Raw genomic sequence first — 20,379 nt, forward strand, 5'->3', positions numbered from 1 at the left:
CCTGCCTCTGCCTCCCGAGTGCTGGGATTAAAGGCGTGCGCCACCACCGCCCGGCTGGTGTTTTCATCTTAAATGGACACCAAAGAGGGGTCTACTTGTGGGGACTGGGACTAGGAAATGAGTTAACGGTTTGTCCCTAGCGGGGATTGCGAGGACTGGGGCTAGGAAATGAGTTAACGGTTTGTCCCTAGATGGCAGCTATTGATAGGACATTTGTCACAGCCAGGATCTGTGAAATGGAGCCATTGTTTGGGAGAACTGGAAGCTGGGGAAGGGCGGGCTGTGAGGAAGGAGGGCCATAGTGCTCAGATAGGGATAGCTGTGTAAGACCTAACCAGAGCACTCAGGAGCTGCCTTCATTTGCCTGGCAAAGAGGCCCAACAAGGTAGTGGGGGAAACTGTGACAGGGGTGTAGCCCTGGAGACTGATATCCGGTGCCAGACTAAACAGGACAGCAGTCCACTATCTGGTGTCTAGGATCTAGATGTGAACTGAACCGGGGGGAGGGGAAAGGATCGCTAGTCTGGGCTTGGCGGTAGGAGCTAGTCCTACCGCCTACTGCTGTGATCTTAGGGAAAGCATCCTTCAAGGTCCACTGCCAGGACATGAGTGAGCAACAGGAGAGGGAGACAGAAGAGGATGAAGGAGGTACTTCAGACACAGCGCCCATGCTGCCCCGAAGGAGGCCTACTGACTACCGTATCCCAGTCCTGGTATGCCCTGGGTGGCCCATCCTGACCACCGAAGGCCTCAGGACCCTGCTGCTGCCTGGCCGGGCTCTGGTTGGGTTCCTCCTGTGCCATCTGCTGCTACCTGGGGCAGTCTTCCTGCTGGTGTTGCTGCCAGCTGCTGCCATTGTCTACCTGGGATTCCTGTGCCACTCACGGGTGAGCATTGGCTAGTCCCTGGGGGGTGGGAGTCCTGTAGAGGTTCAAGTCCCTGGGATCGAAGGTGAATCGACCCCCTTCCAGCCTTGCCCCTTTGTATGCAGAGATGTGTCCTCTTCTGTAAACTCCTCTTCTGCCAACACCCCTACCAGCTGCAGACAAAGAAAAGCTTTTGTTTGTTACTTAGGAACAGCTGTCTTGCCTGTCCCAGGCCCCTTAGCTTTGTACCAGTAGGCACCAGGGCCCGGTCAGTGAGGTCGAAGTGGATAGGAAAATAAATTGTCAAATTTCACCTATACTCAGTGCCTCTCCACTCTTCCCCAAACCCTCTTGACCTGGTCTGGGCTTCCCCACCTGTGGAGAGGGCTATAGCTTGATCTATATATAGATGGCCCCTATATTCCTTTCTGTGGCTTCTGGTGTGGGAGAGAAATGACGCTAGCTGGTGGAGGTACAGCTGGAGGTCAATACTAGATGTCCATACAGGTAAGGGCCGTGGGAAAGAGCATTCATGGGGACAGAAAAGCTGGGTTGGGAGAGCCAGGGAAGTTCTTGGAGCCTTTCCTTCAGCCCTACCTGGGCCATTTATAGTCTGGGTTCCAGGTCTCCTCCAAAAAGACTTCAATACTTCTTGGCCCACAGCAACCACAACTCAGGCCAACTGTCTTGATTGTATTCTGGCAATTTCTGTCCTCCAAGGTTCCACTTCGCTCTCCACGCCCCGCCCCTTGTCTCTCTGGACTCTGCTGCAATCTCTAGGCTCTGCTTGGTCCTCCCCTCCAGACCTCGGACCCTGGTCCTTCCTCACGACTGCACCACCCTGGTGCATCTGGTCCGACCCCACGCCTCCACTATCCGCAGGTTCATCCAGCCCCGGGTCCACGGTGCCGAGCGCTGCTCTCCGATCGCGGCTCTGCAGCACTCATCGTGTTCGGATTCCTCTCCCTGCCGCCTCTCCTGGTGCTCGCCTCCGCCGCCCGCTCCCTCCTGGTCCGGCGACTACGCCCTGTCCTGCCTACCCCGGCGAGGGTCCCCGAACCGCGCCGCCCACAGAGATGCAGCGAAGAGGAGCTGGCGGGCGGCCGTCCTGACGAAGAGAAACAGCTTTGTGCCTGGGTCTGATGCCTCAGAGACGTCTCCGTGTCGAGAGCCTCCACTTGACTTCCAGAAAGTGGGCGGATGAGTGGAGCGGCCGCCTTTGGGCTCTGAGCGCAGTGCTCGAAGTCGCCAGGAGATGGCAACCGGGTCCCTTGGACCGGGTTGGTGCTTCTCTCTCAGAGGAGGGAAGTGGTCCTCTGAGAAGGTGCCATGGGCTTTGCTCCCTCACCAAGCCAATGCATGCCACTCCTACCTGTGGTCAGCAGTCCCTCACCAAGCCAATGCATGCCACTCCTACCTGTGGTCAGCAGCCAGCTTTGCGGATATCTGTCTCCCAAAACCAAGCTAGTCCTAGAAGCTCCAGTGTGATCAGTAGCAACCAGACTTCATGACTCATCTTGAGACTCAGGAGTCATCTTGAATCTCAAGGTCGGCCCATGGCCCAGGACAAGGGCTCAATTATGTGTATAGTCAAACATTTACTAGGTCAGGTTTTGTCCATACTTAGTCTGTGACCAGGATTAGTGGCTCAGTAAGTCCAGGGTCAGCACTCTGTTTATAGTGTGGGGTTTTGTTTTGTTTTTTTTTTTTTGGTTTTTCGAGACAGGGTTTCTCTGTGGTTTTGGAGCCTGTCCTGGAACTAGCTCTTGTAGACCAGGCTGGTCTCGAACTCACAGAGAGTGTGTTTGTTTTTTAATAAATAGTTTATTTTATGTTCGTTGATGTTTCTGTGTAAGAGTGTCCCAAGTCCTGGAACTGGAGTTACAGACAGGTGTGAATCTCAGTGTGGGTACTGAGAATTGAACATGGGTCGTTTGGAAGACCAGACAGTGCTCTTAGCTGCTGGGCCATCTCTGCAGCCCCTAGTACTCAGCTTGTATTTGGAATCGAGTATCAATGTGTACCCAGAACTGGGGCTCAGCCTCTGACCAGGGTTCTTTCTTCTGAGACAGGCAGCAGTAAGAGCTCAATTTACAATGTGAGAATTTTTTTGTTTTGTTTTGTTTTTCGAGACAGGGTTTCTCTGTGGCTTTGATGCCTGTCCTGGACTAACTCTTGTAAACCAGGCTGGCCTCAGACTCACAGAGATCCACCTGACTCTGCCTCCCAAGTGCTGGGATTGACGGTGTGAGCCACCACCGACCGGCAATAATGTGAAAAATTTTAAGATTTATCTTTGCATTTGGCATGCTACAGCTATACTGACAAGTTCCTATATATAGGTAAATTACCATCCTTCTTCCACTCCCCCTCCCTGTATCCTATCTCCTCTTCTTCCTCCTTCTGCTCTTCTTCTTCCTCCTCCTCTTCTTCCTCCTCCTTTCAGGTCCTCATACATACTAGAACTAGAATATCTTATTTAATTTTTCAGTAATCCTAAGAAGGAATTCCAAACCTTATACTTGTTAGGCAAGCACTCTACCACTGAGCTATATCATCAGCTTGGGATGACATGTTTTTTAAAAATTTTGATTGTTTTTTTTTAAAGATTTATTTATTTATTATGTACACAGTGTTCATTCTCCATGTATGCCTGCAGGCCAGAAGAGGGCACCAGGTTTCATTACAGATGGTTGTGAGCCACCATGAGGGTTGCTGGGAATTGAACTCAGGACCTTCAGAAGAGCAGTCAGTGCTCTTAACCACTGAGCCATCTCTCCAGCCCTTTGGTTGGTTTTTTGAGACAGGGTTTTTCTGTGTAGTCCTGACTGTCCTGGAACTCACTCTGTAGACCAGGCTGGCCTCAAACTGAGAGATCTGTGGTGAGTGCTGCCTCCTGAGTGCTGCAAATAAAGGCATGCACCACCACACCCAGCTAATAAGTTTTTTTTTCTTTTCTAGACAAGGTTTCTTTGAGTAACTCTGGCTATTCTGGAACTAGATATGTAGACCAGGCTGGCCTTGAACTCACAGAGATCCACCTGCCTCTGCCTCCCGAGTGCTGGGATTAAAGGCGTGTGCCACCACTTCTCAGCTAAGACTTACTATTATTATTTTTTAACTTTTTATTGATTCGTTGTGAATTTCACATCATGTGCTCAGTTCCCATTCATTTCCCCATCCCTTCCGTATCTACATCTCCTGCCCTTGCAACCTCCCCACCCCCAATAAAATAAAATTTAAAAGAAAAAAAAAACAACTTGTCATGGGAGCTGTAGTGTGTCACAGTGAGTCACACGGTGTGCCCTTTAGTTCATCCATCTTTGCTTGCAAGTCTTCACTGCAATGAGTCACCGGTCTGGTTTATGGCCTCTGACTTCTGCTACACTATTAGTACTGGGCCCTCACTGAGACTCCTCTTGGAGATCCTGTTGTTACCCTGTACCATAGAGACCCTGCAGCTTCAAATCTGCAGGACTAACTTCTTCACATGTTCTAGCTGTTCACAGAAGGGGTGGATGTTGGGGTGGGCCAACTCATAGCCCTGGTTCTGGGCCTGGGTGGCAGATGGCCAGCTCTCCCTCATCCTCACCACCACGTCACCCTCTCCAGCACTGCCTCAGCTAGCTCACCCACACCCGTACCACCAGGGCCAGCTCTACAGTGCTGCCCAGGCGAGTTGAAGGGGCCACCCTCCCTCCTGAGTGCTGCAGTTGATGAGGGGCAAAGTCAGCTTTCCTGCTCCCATGCTGCAGGTGACAGGGGCAGAGAGGAGGGTGGAGGGAGGGGTGAAAGGCATCTCTCCTTCTCCCATGCTACCACATGACAGATGAGGTGACCATGGGGCCAGCTCTTGCCTCTCACCCCCTCTGGGCTGGTTCATCTGTACCCGCTCCAGACAACAGGGTCAGCTCTGCTGTGCTGCCCAGGCAAGGTACAGGACCCACTCTCCCTGGTGCTGCTGCCAGTGAGGGGCAAGGCCAACTCTGTGCAGCTTTTGGATATTAACATGGTCCCAGGCGGCAGTCCAGACCAGGAACATACACATGGCCTTTGGTGGTGATATGGGCCGTGGACATCGACACAGACCCCTGCTGCTGCATGGCCATGAAGTGAAGCATGAACCAGAACTCACCGTGGTGGTCCCAGGTGGTTTTGCAGGCTACGCACCTCAGGCTGTTTCTCTCCACCTTCCCATCTTCAGATCCGCCTCTCTCCATAGTACTCGAACCCTTCTTCTCTTTCCCATCTCTTTGCCCCACACTTGCAGTCACAGTGGCTTGGGCTGTGGGCGGGGTCTCTAGGACGGTAAAACTGTACTTCAACATAGAGCTGTCCAGTCTCGCGGTTGAACTGTTACCACAAACAGCTAGAAAGATTAGCAGATAGGCCAGCGATGAGACGGAAATACAACAGGACATGTCCAGCCAGTGGCAGGTCTCCATTTTGTGGGTTCTGCTCTCCTGCTAGGACGCAGCTCCAGGAATCACAGCAATTTGTAAGGTGGTCAGTTTTCTCAAAGGAAGAAGGTCTGGGCCCACTAGCACTTGTGTTGGTTACCGGCTCAACCGGTGGGCAGTGTCGTTCACCTTTCCCAAGGAGCAAGAACAACAACCACCTTTGAGTTTCTAGTTTTGCCTCACTTCATAGAGCACAAAGTGTTCATTTCTCCACCACACACTTGCTTCTCTCTCTCCCATCACTCCACCACTACTCACTTCTCAGAGAGTGCCTAGCTGGGCTCAGGGAGGAGTGTTGTCTTTGTGCTTCCCAGAGTTCCCCGGGTGGCGTGGCTAGCTTCGGCCCACAGGTTTATTATTTTTTTTTCTTTTTCAAGACAGGGTTTCTCTGTGGTTTTGGAGCCTGTCCTGGAACTAGCTCTTGTAGACCAGGCTGGTCTCGAACTCACAGAGATCCGCCTGCCTCTGCCTCCCGAGTGCTGGGATTAAAGCATGCGCCACCACCGCCCGGCAAGCCTTGAGCATTTTAAATGGGAATTCTGCCACTTCTACCACGGAATGAACCCTCCAAGTCCCCCTCCCCAAAGCCCTGGTAATTTACTTTTTTTTTTTTTTTTAAATATTTATTTATTTATTATGTTTTTTTTTTTTTTTTTTTTTTTGGTTTTTCGAGACAGGATTTCTCTGTGGTTTTGGAGCCTGTCCTGGAACTAGCTCTTGTAGACCAGGCTGCTGGTCTCGAACTCACAGAGATCCGCCTGCCTCTGCCTCCCGAGTGCTGGGATTAAAGGCGTGCGCCACCACCGCCCGGCTATTTATTTATTATGCATACAATATTCTGTCAGTGTGTATGTCTGCAGGCCAGAAGAGGGCACCAGACCTCATTACAGATGGTTGTGAGCCACCATGTGGTTGCCGGGAATTGAACTCAGGACCTTTGGAAGAGCAGGCAATGCTCTTAACCACTGAGCCATCTCTCCAGCCCCAGCCCTGGTAATTTACAACGCCAACCCATAACTGTGATGATTGCCAGGAGCTGCCCTGGTTAGGGTTTTTTTTGTCGGTTTCATAAAAGCCAGAGTCTTTTGAGAAGAGTGAATCTCAATTGAGAAAAGGCTACCAGACTGGCCTGTGGGCAAGACTGTGGGGTGTTTTCTTGATTAATAATTGATGTAGCCAGGTGGTAGTGGCACATGCCTTTAATCCTAGCACTCAGGAGACAGAGGCAACAAATCTCTGTGAGTTTGAGGCCAGCCTGATCTACAGAGTGCGTTCCATGACTGGCTCCAAAACTACACAGAGAAAACCTGTCTCAAAAAACAAAACAAAAATTGATGTAGAAGGCTCAAGATCACCTTGAATGGTGCTGCCCTAGTCATGTGGTTCTGAGTTGTTTAAGAAAGCAGTTTGAGCAAGCCATGAGGATCAGTCCGGTAAACAGTATTCTTCTGTGGCCTCTGCTTCAGTTCCTGCCTCCAGGTTCCTGCCTTGGTTTCCTGTCCTGATTTCATTTATCGATGGATTGTAATGTGCATATTTTAAGATGAAATAAATCCTTTCTTCCTCAAGTTGCTTCTGGTCATAATGTTTTATCACAGCAAAAGAAACCTAAGGCAGGTGCTAACTTTAGGATAGTTTCTGCCAGAAACAAAGAAAACAGTTACCCTAGGCCCCTTCTAAGGGCATTAGTTTCATGGCCTTTGATACAGAGTACTCACCCTCTTTACCCCCACACCTCAGCATGTCTGTCTGTCCCTGTGTTCAGGAAACTCACTTTTATATCTGTTCCCTTCAATATTCTTACTGTTTGTGTTATTATTATTATTATTTTATTATTTTTAAGACAGGGTTTCTCTGTGTAGCCCTGGCTAGGCTGGAACTCACTGTGTAGCCCTGGCTAGGCTGGCCTTGAACTGAGAGATCTGCTTGCCTCCTCTTCCTGAGTGCTGGGATTAAAGGTGTGTGCTTGTGTGTGTGTGTGTGTGTGTGTGTGTACACATGTATGGGAGTGCATATGTACAATGTGTGTGTGTAAATCAAAGAACAACTTTTAAGAGCTGGAGATCTCAAGGAAGAAAGGAACTCAGGTTGTCAAAGTTAGTAGCAAGTGCCTTAACCCCCTGAGCCATCTAACTGGGTCTTTGGTTTGGGGTTTTGTAATGTTTAATTGGGGGGGGGTAGTGGAGCTTTTGAGATATATGTTCTTATAAGACCAGCAATATATTAAAAACACGTTTATGATAATTTATCTGGAATCTAGTTATAACAGACTTTTTAAAATTTTTAACTTTTATGGATCTATGTACTCCAGGCTGGTCTAGAATTTATGATCCTCCTGCCTTAGCCTCTCATGTACTGGAATTATAGGAATATGTTATTATGCCCAGACTTAAATATCTCTTAAAGGATCCATCACACTATTTTGCCAGTGTGGCTCAGCCTGTAACCAGCACAGCCAGAGCTCAGCCTACGTTCTGGATCGAGCTGATTTTGTGGCTGCAAGCATAGCCCAGCGTGTGGCTGGCTCAGGTCTATTGGGTGTCTTGTGTGTCTTAGGGTTTCCAACCTTCATGTATGTCCAGTTTTGATTCCTTTCCTGAGCAGACAGAGTGACGGAGTCAACTGGTCGCCAAACTGCCCAGAAGTGCTTCCTCTGGAATGAAGCCATCTTCCTTCTCCTCCTGCCAGGAACTAGTCTGGCCACCCCCAGAGGTTGAAGATGAAGACTCTCCTGGGAAGCCCTTGGCTGAGGTTTGGATCTGCCTGGCCCCAAAACCATCAAAACAACAGCTGGGCCTGGTGGGGGTGGGGAGGTGACTGCAGAGATCAACTCCTAAGCTGAAGTGACTGCTGGCTGGGTGAGGAACTCCGTCACGGCAGCTGTCTGGGGCATTCCATTTCTGAAAGGTGTTCCCCAGCTTCTCAAGCCCATCTTGAGGCCTTGGGCGTCCTCCAGGTGGCCCTGGGAAAGTCTAAGGGAGGCTAGTGGGATGACCTACTTTAGCCCGGTCTTTCAGATTTTCTTGTTATTTAATTTAATTTGATTTTTCCGGGCATTTCCCAAAGGAACTCTGTTGTGCAGGGCATGATGGTTTACACCTGCAATCTCAGCACTAGGGAGGCTGAGGCAGAAGAGTTACTGTGAGTTTGAGGCTGGCCTGGGTTACAAAATAAGACTGTTGACAAAAAAGAAAACACCATTGCTCTGTAAATGGTGCTGGGCATAGCAGGGTGTAGTCTGGTGTTTACGTGAGGCAAAGAGATGACCTAGGTTCCATTCACACAGCATCACATACAAAAAAAAAAAAAAAAAGAATGCTGTGGAGACTGTATGAGGTCTGCAGAAGGGTCTAGGGACTGTATTTATCTGTGAAGAATAGGGCTATGCCAGCCGGTAGAGCAGACAACCTGGCTCACCACACAGCAGGCACAGGTCTGGAGTCACTGCTCCTTCGGGGGCCCTTCGATTTCCACTACCACATGAACAGGTCATATCTGGGATCCTCGTGTCTAGACTCTAGCCTGAAAGTCCAGAGCAGCCTCTTTCTGCTAAGGGCCTCTATCTCCCCATCAATAAACTCCCACGTGGGTTTGCTGCACGGTGTGACTCATTTCTTGCCACCGCTGCTAAACAACTCTTCTCTCCAGTTCCTCAGGGCTACAGATAAGCTGCAAGGTGGGAATGCTTGCTCCTTTCCAGTAACTGAGGGCCTGCCTTATAAAAGGGAGCCTGGCTGGTATATGTACACATGTATGGCTGTGTTCTGCCTATATTCCTCTTATCTTTGGGTAGAGCATCACCACAGGTGAAGAGACGGGGCACAGGGAGATTCCCACCTTCCTTAAACCATGTATTCATTCACAAAGTATTTGCAGACACACCCTCAGACAGTATCAGCCAGGAGGGGCCCTGGGTTTAGCCAGTTTCCTTCATCCAGCTTTAGGTCTGGGCTTAAACTCTAGCCTTGCTCCCCTTCCAGACGTGGGTTGGGCTTTGGTAAAGGTAGGAACTGAGCCGGGAGTGAGGGGGTTGGGGGTGCTGAGTAGGAACAGGCAGAACTGGTGCTGGCCCTGAGAGCGGAGGCCACTCCTCCCTCTCTTAGGTCCCCACTGCTGGAAGATTCCCTTTCAAGACTATCTGGACCCTCCTCGGGATGGGACAGGAAACCTGGGTCACCTCTTACAGAAGCAATCCAGCCAGGACCCAAAGCTGGGGGTCCCACGTCAGGATGGATCATTCCTGGTCAGCTAGTGGCACATTTGGGGCTTGCAGCCTGTCTCTGAGGCTGTTTTTCTAGGAGTCTGGAGTCAGCTGTCCTTGACTTCCACACCCGCCAAGCTCCTCCTGGTCTGAAGGCCACACAGCCTGGCTTGCTTCCCGTGTCCTAGCCCAAGCAGCCTGCCACATACACGTGCTCCTACCCACAGTCCCCCAGCTCTTGGCATTTGATGTTGTCTCTGCCTTCTCGTAGCTCCTACCACAGGGTCCCCCTCTCACACAATTATACCCTTTTCAGGGAAAATAAGAAGCCCTGTGTATTAGTTACTTTTGTGTATCTGTGACCACAATAGTAGTACAACTGACAGGAACAACTTAAGATTTGCTTCAGCTCAAAGTCTCAAAAGGTTTCAGTTCGTCATGGTAGGGAAGGCAGGGCAAAGTCATTCAGACCATAACAATGAAAGGTACTTCCTATCACAGCAGACCAGGAAGAAGCAACATGAGCCAGTAACTGGTCTTTAACCCTCAAAAACCTGCCCTTAGCTAGGCACAGCCTCCTAAAGGCTCACGGACTCCTAAAGCTTCATGGACTTCAAAAAACTAACTAGGGAACGAGTGTTAAAAGCATGAGTCTGGGGACCATTGCAGATTCAAATCATAATACCCTTCACCACTGGGCTGTGGTGGCACATGTCTTTCATCCCAGCACCTGGGAGGCAGAAGCAGGCAGATCTACAGAGTGAGTTCCAGGACAGCCAGGACTGTTTCACAGAGAAACCCTGTCTTGAAAACAAACAAGCAAGCAAACGAATAAATAGATAACACCTTGCGTCTCTGCTAGCATGGGTCTTTCCTGCTGAGTCCTCACTTTGCAGCAGGACTTGGAGCACGGGGTTTGGCCCCGTGCCTGTGTTTTCAGTACAGAGACTGGGGGGGATGGACTGGTAAATAAAGGGGATCATTTGCATCCACTCTATGCTCAGGCTGCTCACCAAGCCATTTGTCTTCCCTCCTGCTCTAGCTGCAAGGGAAGTAGATTGGGGTCAGCTCTGATCCCTGAGGGTAAAACAGGACCCTAGGTCTACAGATCCAATCCTCAGGCTCAGGCTCTGGAATTTGCCCTACCAGAACTGGTCTAAAAGAAAGTAAAATAGGCCGGGCGGTGGTGGCGCATGCCTTTAATCCCAGCACTTGGGAGGCAGAGGCAGGCGGATCTCTGTGAGTTCAAGACCAGCCTGGTCTACAAGAGCTAGTTCCAGGACAGGCTCCAAAACCACAGAGAAACCCTGTCTCGAAAAACAAAAAACAAACAAAAAAAAAAAAGAAAGTAAAATAGATAGCAGGAAGGAGCTGAGATCCCTGACGCTCTTGGCTGCTGCGAGATGGGGCCATAGGGTTCAGGCTCAGCCCATTCCACTGCCCCAGGCCTCTAAGAGCTGGTTCCACCATTTCCTGCTTCTGTGTTCTGGTGTGTGCTTGGGTTTTCATGCTAGACACAAATTACATGACAAGTGGGACAGTGATGGTACCCACCTTTAACCCCAGCACTCGAGAGGCAGAGGCAGGCAGATCTCTGAGTTAGAGGCCAGCCTGGTCTACAGAGCCAGCTCTACAGCAGCGAAGGCTACACAAAGAAACACTGTCTCAAAAGAAAGAAAGAAGGAAGGAAGGAAAGAAAGAAAGAAAGAAAGAAAGAAAGAAAGGAAAATAGAAAGAAAGAAAGGAAAAAAGAAAGAAAGAAAGAAAGAAAGAAAGAAAGAAAGAAAGAAAGAAAGAAGACATTTCAGAGCAGTTCAGCCTGGTGGAACTCGGAGAAGTCCCCCTCCTTGGCACCCATCCTAGTTAGCTTTAACTTGATACAGCCAGAGCCATATGAAAAGGAAGTCTCAGTTGAGGGATCCTCAGATCAGACTGGTTTGTAGGGGATTATTTTGTGTGTTAATTGTTGTAGGAGGACCAAAGCCATTACCTGAGCGAGTGGTCCTGGGCTGTATAAGAAAGCTAGCCAAGCATGAGTCAGTGAGGAAGTCCACAGTGTTCCTCTGTGAAAAAACAAAACACAAAAATATGACAAACAGCAGCTCATAGTTCGAGTGGTGAGGCAGGGGCAGGGCAGGCAGCTCTGTCCTTCTGTGGGGTCAAGGGTCAGGTCAGAGGCCCTAGGAGCTGCCCTTTTCCCTGGGGTTGAGCATGACCACAGCCATCTGTGGACAAAAGGCCCTTCTTCTCCGCAGAAGCCTGACTGTGGGAGGAAAGGAACATTCCCTAGGGTCCTTGGTTGAAAGCTGGGGCACTGTGCTAAGGGCAGTGTCTCTAGACTTCAGGAAACCCCTCCACCTGCCTGCAGACAGACAGGGTAGGCCAACTGCTCCAGGAAGTCAAGCACAGGGACTCCCTGTTTCCAGCCAAAGCCCATTGTTGCCGAATAGAATTAGCATCAAGGGCTGTCCTTGACAGGAACAGGCAGGGGCAGTCCCTGGGGGCTGAGGGCTCAAGGTCACCCTGGCCTGGTCCATCTTTGCCTATGACCATATTTCTGCCCGTTCCCCTTCCCTGAGTCTATCTCCCTTTAGAGAAAAGGTTTCTGAACTATTTGTCCTTCCTTTGGTGGGCCTCAAGCCCAGCCCTAAACCTGACCATTGCACCTGTGGCTGACCCCATACTCCCTAGGATGTCTGTGTGTCTTCCGGAGGTGGGGACCACTGCGAGACAAAAAGACAGGCTTTTTCTGGTGGCTGATGGGGTGGGGGGGATGATGGGAAAGGGTGTCCCAAAGAATCTGGCAGCAGGAACAATTCAGCCTGAGCTCAAGTCAGGCAGGTAGCCCAGCCAGGACTGGGCTGGGTGGAGACTGGGCTGCCTGTGCACTCTCCATCTGATGGTGAGGCCAGAAGAAGGAGGGCAGCTGCTTCCTCAAGGGCCAGCATCACAGCCAAGATCTGCTCACTTTTTCCAGAAGGGATGGAAACAGGGCAGGCTGAGGTGTGTCTATAGGCCTGAGGGCTATGAACCTCTGCTTCCTCTAAGATCCAGGTCCCCGGCAGAGTAAGGGTTAGATGAAATGATTCTGCTGGACACCCTCCCTGCGACCTCCACGTCCTCTGCTTATTCACAGTGCTATCTCCACAGCAACCTTGAGTATTGAGAGCCGGGAGTTAGCTGGTGGCCCCTGGGAGGCACACTCTTTGAGAGACCCACACTGCTCCCGTCCTCAAGACTCAGGCAGAATCATCAAGCACTTTCTGGTCCATTCAGAGGCCTGAGGTCTGTGGAACGAAGCCAACACCCACTGCCAAGATTCCCGGCAAGCGGGTGGGGGACGGCGGCCGCACATAGCTCTTACTTGTTCCTGCAACAAGCCGCTCAGGCTCAGCTGTATGCTTCCTTTTTTAGGCAAAGCCAAACTCAGGCACAGTCCTCAAGGCCCCCGCAGCGTCTCACCTGCCAGAAACGGAGGAAGGAAAACCATTGAGTCCCATCCGTCCTCCCCGCTGAGCATCCTCTTGTTGAGATTGGGAAGGGAGGGGACATCCTGCCAGACACCCCCCCCATCATGTGTACCTCCATCCTGAACACTATTGTTACTCCACAGCGAAGAGTCTCAGGAGGGCATCAGACGTGCAGCCCCCTCCCCTGCCCCCATCCTTCCCCACACTGGTTTTTCGATACATGATTTCTCTATGTAACAGTCATTGCTGTCTGGGACTAGCTCTTGTAGACCAGGCTGGCAAGCAGCCTTCTCTAAGGGCTCAGTATCCTGTGGAGAACGACACTTTGGTCTGAGTTTTGGTATTGACTGCAGGGTCCAGCTCTCTGGATCAGCAGTGGGTCTCTGGTCCTGCTGGGGTCTCGCTAGGGCGTAGCTAGTGTATAGGGAAGCAATAGGCCTTTATGATCACACTGGATAGCTTCTGACTGTCTGGCTTATGTATTTTTCTCCAAGAATTCGGGTGAGAGTGCTGGCAAGGCGGGGCTTTTCATTCTTTAAGAAGCTTCTTAAAGGCTCTTGTCTCCTCTTGAAACAGTGTCTCTACTGGTCAGTCTTCGGAGAAACCCAGCTGCTCACCCAGCTGGGTCCTTGTTGGTTGAGGGGAGGTTGCTTCTTTGTATAGCCCCACTTCTAAGGCTCTCTTGGTTCTGACTTCAGGCGTTTTGCAGATCAGGAGCTGTGAGGAGCTCTAAGGGGAGAGGAGAGAGGTGAAGAATATGGACGACACATTATCACAGCCTACAGAAGAGAGATGGGAATGTTAGCGCATGCCCACATGTATGTTCTTTTGTGGCTGTTGCTTGTCACCGCAAGTCTGGGACCGCTGAGGCACGCACCGCTGTGCAGTCCGTGCAGATTGGTCTTTGAGCGCGCGCGCGCGCGCGAAAGAGTGCACGCGCCTCCCACGCAGGGGGGCGTGGCCACGGGAGTGGGTGTGGCTTCTAAGAGGTGGGTGGGCCTGCCTTGCTTGCGGTAGGAGGGCAAGTTAGCTGCCAGCTGCGGTCAAGAGCCCGCCACTCCATGCGCGATGCTGTTCTGGACTGCGCTCAGCCTGGCTTTGAGTTTGCGGCTGGCACTGGCGCGGAGCGGCGTGGAGAGCAGTAAGTGTGGTGGAACCCGGATTCCAATTCCTGACAAACCCATCGGCCGCTGCCCACGCGGGTCATGACTATCCAGGTGCAGCCGCGGGACAAGTGGGAGGAAAGGCCGGGGAAGAGGGTGAGGCACATGGCAGCACCTCAGCCACCTGTGGTGGGCGCTCCCTGGCGCTCGGTGACTCAACTGAGCCGGTGCTGGACACAGAGCGCGGAGGCCACGGTCTGCCCCGCCCCGCCCCGCCCCGCCCCTCAGGCCTGGATAGTGGAGAAAGACGTTTGAGAGGCACTCCCTGCCTCAGTTTCCTTATCTTTGAAAAGTTCCTCACCAGAAAGGGGGTAAGAAGATTGGAATGGTCCCACAAGGAGGGGGAATCCCCAAAGCCAGGGCTGGAATCCAGGCACCCTGAGAGCCCCTGCCTACTTGAGACTTAGTGATGGAAGGTCTCATCAGTACTTTCAGTACTGATCAGTGTCTACCGGACTGGAAGAAAAGGGGGATAAAAGCGGAGGCTCACTAGATAATGGTTGGTCCCTCAGGCTGTTTCGGGGAGGAATATCCTGCTTTATTGGCACAAATGAAACAGAGACTGGGGGACAGAGGAGGAGAGGTGTCATCTGTTACTGGGGTGACGATTCCGACCTGGCCGTCAGATGGGTGGGAAGGGCTGGCTGTGCACTGTTTCATCTTCCCCATCCCTTCACTTTTGCTTGCCCATCCCGCCTTGTTGTCAGAGCCCATTGCTTTACCTGGAAACTGACTACCTAGCTTTAACTCCACCCTGGAGGTAGCCCTTCTGAAAATAGTCTAATAGCCACAATGCATGTGGCTCAGGGCCCTGCAGGAGACTTAGGCCAGAACCCTCGGCTCCACCTGCACGCAGGGTCTATTGGGGAGATTGTCAGCACTCATATAAGGAATATTGAGGGCAGCCCACTGTGCCCTAGGTACATGGCTGTTGTACAGCCGGGAGCTATTGTTGGCTTATAGCACCATTCTGGGGGTTCTACTACCAGTATCTTTGGGCAGAGGCAATCATTGCTTAAGGAAAGTTCAGGCCTTTGAAGGTCGCTCTGCCCTGGGCATGGGGCTGTCGGGGGAGGGGGACTACCACCTAGACTGAACCCTTTGTCTTTTCCTCCAGGTGCCACAGCATCAGCCCCCCAGGGGGACCTGTTGTTCCTGCTGGACAGCTCAGCCAGCGTGTCACACTATGAATTCTCCAGAGTTCGCGAATTCGTGGGGCAGCTGGTGTCTGCAATGCCTTTTGGCCCCGGGGCTGTGCGTGCTAGCCTGGTGCATGTGGGCAGTCGGCCGCACACAGAGTTTACTTTCGACCAGTACAGCTCAAGCCAGGCTGTACAGGATGCCGTACGTGTGGCGTCCCAACGTATGGGTGACACCAATACAGGCTTGGCACTGGCTTATGCCAAAGAGCAATTGTTTGCCGAAGCAGCAGGTGCCCGGCTAGGGGTTCCCAAGGTCCTGGTGTGGGTGACGGATGGAGGCTCCAGTGATCCTGTGGGGCCCCCTATGCAGGATCTCAAGGACCTGGGTGTCACTGTCTTCATTGTCAGCACTGGCCGGGGCAACCTGTTGGAGCTGTCGGCGGCTGCCTCAGCCCCTGCTGAGAAGCACCTACACTTTGTGGATGTGGATGACCTTCAGATCATCGCTCCAGAACTTCGGGGCTCCATCACTGGTAGGTGGGGAGAGCCAGGGCCTCCCTGGCTAACAGATGGCTGCAGACTTCAGGGGAAACTCATGAGCCGGATGCCCTTGTAGATGCAGCAGTGGGGAGGTGACCCACATGCTTTCTGCACACTATCCAGGAACATAGTCCTTCTGGGTGCCTTCATGTACCCTGTCACCTGGGCTATAAAGAGACTGTGGCAGGTCGGAGTCACCACTTCAAGATCTGACTCCCTGGCATGTATAGACCAATAAACTGAGGGTTACTATGGGTGGGGGTGTGTGTGGAGGGGCTTAGTACGATAAGAGGTCCAAGGCTTCCCCAGGGATCTCTCTGACATCATGTGCCTTTGTGTGTGTGTGTATGTGTGTGTGTTGTGTGTGTGTGTGCATGAGCCAAGTGGCTTGCCAGGCCCACCATTCCCAGAGAAAGGAGAGTCAAGTAGTCAGGGATTGTCTCCTGCTGGTTTTCTTTCACTCGTGTTTATTGTAGGAACTGCTGGGGAAGCCAGAACAGGGAAGACACTGTAGGAGCTTAGCACCGGCTTTCTTCTGGACCTCATACATCTGACCTCCCAAAGAGAAGGGGTAGAGACTAAGGGGCTGCTGGCTGGCTTAGCTGTCATAGGCACTGAAAAATGCTATCACTCCAAGGTAGCCCTCTTACCAAGTCTCTTACTGTGGGTTAACCAGGGTTAATCATCTACACTAAACAGGAATGGGTTTATCTGTGGGTTGGAAAAGGGTGAAAGGTCTGCCTCAAGAGATTTCCCCAGGGACATCACCTGGTAACCCCTGGGCCAAGAGGCCCAGATGAACCTGGAGAGGGCAGGAGGAGAAAAAGACTGTCATCAGAGATAAGTATTAGGGTGGGGAACCTGTAGCTAAGGTCAGAATCTGAGTGGGAGCCTGGACAGGAAAGTGGGTGCCCAGCTGACCAAACTTAGCACCCAGCATCAGCAAGGAGGAAAGCCAAGATCTGGATGGGTCTACCCAGCCTTACCTGCATACTGGTCAGACGGCTGACAATGTTTGTTGTCATGAGCCCTGATGCTCGTTCTGGGGTCCCCCTTTCCACTCTCTTATAGAGGAAGGGTCCTACCCTCTCTCTAACCTTAGGTCTGGCTGCTCTTGGGATTATCACATTTCCATTGTTCCTGGGCCACTAACATGTAGTCTCCCATCTCCTGACTGCAGGCTCTGGTCTGTTTCCCTCCTGCACAACTATTTAGAATATGACTCACAACAGATTTGTGCTGAGTACTCAGACAGGTCCTCTGATGTGGGAGGTCCTTCTGTATATGTGTTGCTTTATTGGTTGATGAGTAAAGCTGCTTCAGCCCATAGCAGGGCAGAATAAAGCCAGGTAGAAAATCTGAACAGACATATAGGGAGAGAGTAGGCAGAGTCCGGAGACAGTAGGCGGAGTCGGGGAGACGCCATGTAGCTGCTGAAGGTGACAGATGCCAGATGTTAGGCCACAGCCTCATGGCGATATAGAGATTAATAGAAATGGGTTAATTCAAGATGTAAGAGCTAGCAAGGAATACGGCCAAATAGTATTGTAATTAATATAATTTTTGTGTGATTATTTGGGTCTGAGCAGCTGGGAAACGAACAGTCTCTGCCTACAAATGGCGCCCAATGTTGGGTGCCAGAAACTATATTAGCTCAGGCTTCTTATTAACTAACTCTTACATCTTAAATTAACCCATTTCTATTAATCTGTGTATCACCACAAGGCTGTGGCTTACCAGTAAAGGTTCTGAGGTGGCTGTCTCCTTCGGCAGCTACATGGTGTCCTCCTGACTCTGCCTATCTCTCCCCATATGTCTGTTCAGATTTCCCACTTGGCTATATTCTGCCCTGTCATAGGCTGAAGTAGTTTTGTTCATCAACCAATAAAGGAACACATATACAGAAGGACCTCACACATCAGTCCTGTGTTCTCAGATAATACCGTAGACCTTGTCACCTTTGAGGGACCTTCATCCAGCTTGTTTTTCTGTGAGGAGTAGCCCCTATATCTTACAGGTCTGAGTCTGAGGATGAAGTAGGCAGGGAAGTTTATGATGTGGCCAGGAGCTGGGGACTGTCCTTCCACAAGCCCAGTCAGAGTTTTACAGTAATTAGCACCTGCAGGTAGTGAATACCCACCCAGCTCCTGCCTCTCCTTGGTAGAAGGCCTCACCAGTCTTACCAGGGCCCCAATCTTCGGGTCCTCTCGGGATCAGTGAGAGCCCCACTCTGTGACAAGGAGGACACTTCCTTTCCCTGACCCCAGCACTACACCATCCTTAGATGCGATGCAGCCACAGCAGCTTCGTGCCTCAGAGATTCTGTCCAATGGCTTCCGCCTGTCCTGGCCGCCCCTGTTGACTGCGGACTCTGGTTACTACGTGCTGGAGCTGGTGCCCAGTGACAAACTGTCAGCCGCAAGACGCCAACAGCTGCCAGGGAATGCCACCAGCTGGATCTGGACCGACCTCAATCCAGACACGGATTATGAAGTAGCGCTGCTGCCCGAGTCCAACGTGCACCCTCTTCTGCCCCAGTACGTGCGAGTACGCACGCTGCAAGGTGAAGCTGGGGGATCTCATGGGCGGGCAGGGTGGCATGCGAGGGGCGCCCCTCCAACCAACCACCCTCTTCCTCCGCAGAGGAGGTCGGGCCGGAACGCATCGTCATCTCGCATACCAGACCGCGCAGCCTCCGCATAAGCTGGGCCCCCGCGCTCGGCCCGGACTCCGCTCTCGGCTACCATATCCAGCTCGGGCCTCTGCCATGCGGGTCCCTGCAGCGCGTGGAGGTGCCCGCTGGCCACAACAGCACCACCATCCAAGGCCTGACTCCCGGCACCGTTTACCTGGTGACTGTGACTGCCGCCTTCCGCTCTGGCCGCGAGAGGGCGCTATCCGCTAAGGCTTGTACGGCCTCGGGCGAGCGGACCCGCGCCCCGCAGTCGGTGCGGCCGGAGGCCAGACCGCCCGAGCCGTGATCGGCCTGCCCCGTCCACCCGAGGGTCCCTCTTCCCTAGCCCAGTGAGGGAGGCGCCGAAGTTTTTCTCGGGGGTGGGATGGGGTGGGGTGGGGGGAGATAGGGTGCCGGTCCTGCCTTTCCCCAGTAGCCACGCTGGATAGCTGGGTACCGTCCTCGCCTGACTCCCGGGAACCCTGCGGTGACCCTGGTAGCCGCAGGTGCAATGGCAATCATCTCCGTTTGCCAGTGGAATTGAGCACACAGTGGTCTTTCGGCAGTGTTTGGCGGGGAGATGGACAGTGTCAGAGGCCAGGTTGAGACGTAAGACCCAGGACAAGCATGCGCGAGAGAAGGGACACAGGGTCTCCTACCTGCGCCAGAGGCCGGGCCCTCTGGTGGTGAGGACCGCACATGGCTTGGAGGGCGAGCCCAGGACCATTCGGGTCCTGCTTGTGTCTAGAAAGTGGGTGGAAAGAAAGCGAGGAGAGGCTGGTGCAGGCAGGATTCCCAAAGGCTTCGGAAGTTTCGGGAGGGGACTTAGGAGGCTGATGATGCTGTCAAGCGGTTTTCACTAGGGTCCTCTGCCAGCTTGGAGGCCAGTACCTGTCAGGGACACTGGCCCTGCCTTCCTGCCCAGGATTTACGCTAGACCTCACTATCAGTACCTGGGATGCCGTCTTTCTTCTCAGGAATGGGATGAGACCTTGGCATCTAGGATCATGGGAAAAAGAGATCCCCTGCTATGACAGGCTCTAAGGGAGGCTAGTGTAGGGAACTTCACAGGGGCCAGGAACAAACAACATTCCCCAGGATAGGTTCATTCCAAGGGCTCTGCAACAGCTAACCCCAAGGTGTCATGCTAGTTGGCTAGCTCCTGTCCTCACTTGCCACCCTAGGGCTTCTGACAGAAGGGTGGTTCCCCTCAAGTTCCTACGCAGGCAGAGCCCCTCTTCCCAGAATCATTTGCCCCAACCCAAGCTTACTTCATCTTCCCCACTAACTACCCAAACTCTAAAATACAGTTATAAACTGTGCCTGCAGTCTCATTAAAATGCTTTAATTTTCGAGCTGGGCAGTGGTGGTGCACACCGTTAGTCCAAGCACTCAGGAGGCAGAGGCAAGTGGATCTCTGAGTTCAAGGCCAGCCTGGTCTACAGAGCAAGTTCCAGGACAGACAAAACAGAGAAACCCTGTCTTCAAGAGAAAAAAAAGTTTTCCACCAAAACTCTCCCCAGCTGTGTGCGTGTGTGGGCAGCATGAAAGGTCGGCTGTACAGGTTTTGTTGTGTCTGGAGAGGAAGGGAGGCAGGCATCTTTCAGCCTGGTGTCCCTCTGCGTTCCAGTCATCTGTGTACCAGGACCTTACTTCTGCAACCCAGGATCTACTGTTGGAGTAGTCCGGAGTAGTTCAAGTTGCTGCTGTTACAACTCAGGATAGGGGGCCTGGCTTTACTGGACCGTCCCCATTACCACCTGTGGTCTCCTGCCCACTGCCCAGCCCTCTGCTTACATATCCTCCTTGCGCTATGGCTACTCAAGTGAGTCCCAGGAACTAAAAGTATTGAGAGTGGAGGGG

The 20,379-nt window shown here is 52.1% G+C and overlaps 2 protein-coding genes across 2 annotated transcripts; both read left to right on the plus strand.

Moving 5' to 3' along the window:
• On the plus strand, window positions 1-4,080 carry Tmem88b (transmembrane protein 88B). Its single transcript, XM_057784729.1, has 2 exons — window positions 1-887; window positions 1,749-4,080. Exons 1-2 carry the CDS (start codon window positions 606-608, stop codon window positions 2,007-2,009), a joined length of 543 nt encoding a protein of 180 aa, XP_057640712.1. The 5' UTR covers window positions 1-605; the 3' UTR covers window positions 2,010-4,080.
• A 9,937-nt stretch (window positions 4,081-14,017) lies between these two features.
• Window positions 14,018-19,871, plus strand: Vwa1 (von Willebrand factor A domain containing 1). The gene is made up of 4 exons (XM_057784463.1): window positions 14,018-14,138; window positions 15,278-15,835; window positions 18,127-18,405; window positions 18,486-19,871. Exons 1-4 carry the CDS (start codon window positions 14,066-14,068, stop codon window positions 18,821-18,823), a joined length of 1,248 nt encoding a protein of 415 aa, XP_057640446.1. The 5' UTR covers window positions 14,018-14,065; the 3' UTR covers window positions 18,824-19,871.
• Window positions 19,872-20,379: the final 508 nt, after the last annotated feature.

This window comes from Chionomys nivalis, chromosome 11 (genome assembly GCF_950005125.1).
Source record: "Chionomys nivalis chromosome 11, mChiNiv1.1, whole genome shotgun sequence".
NCBI classification, from domain to species: Eukaryota; Metazoa; Chordata; class Mammalia; order Rodentia; family Cricetidae; genus Chionomys; species Chionomys nivalis.

Bases quoted from the DNA above. Each gene is read 5' to 3' on its own strand.
- Tmem88b (XM_057784729.1), top strand. From the start codon at position 606: ATGAGTGAGCAACAGGAGAGGGAGACAGAAGAGGATGAAGGAGGTACT. The intron at 888-1,748 runs GTGAGCATTGGC...CACTATCCGCAG, and splicing joins GATTCCTGTGCCACTCACGG to GTTCATCCAGCCCCGGGTCC.
- Vwa1 (XM_057784463.1), top strand. From the start codon at position 14,066: ATGCTGTTCTGGACTGCGCTCAGCCTGGCTTTGAGTTTGCGGCTGGCA. The intron at 14,139-15,277 runs GTAAGTGTGGTG...CTTTTCCTCCAG, and splicing joins GCGGAGCGGCGTGGAGAGCA to GTGCCACAGCATCAGCCCCC. The intron at 18,406-18,485 runs GTGAAGCTGGGG...CTTCCTCCGCAG, and splicing joins GCGAGTACGCACGCTGCAAG to AGGAGGTCGGGCCGGAACGC.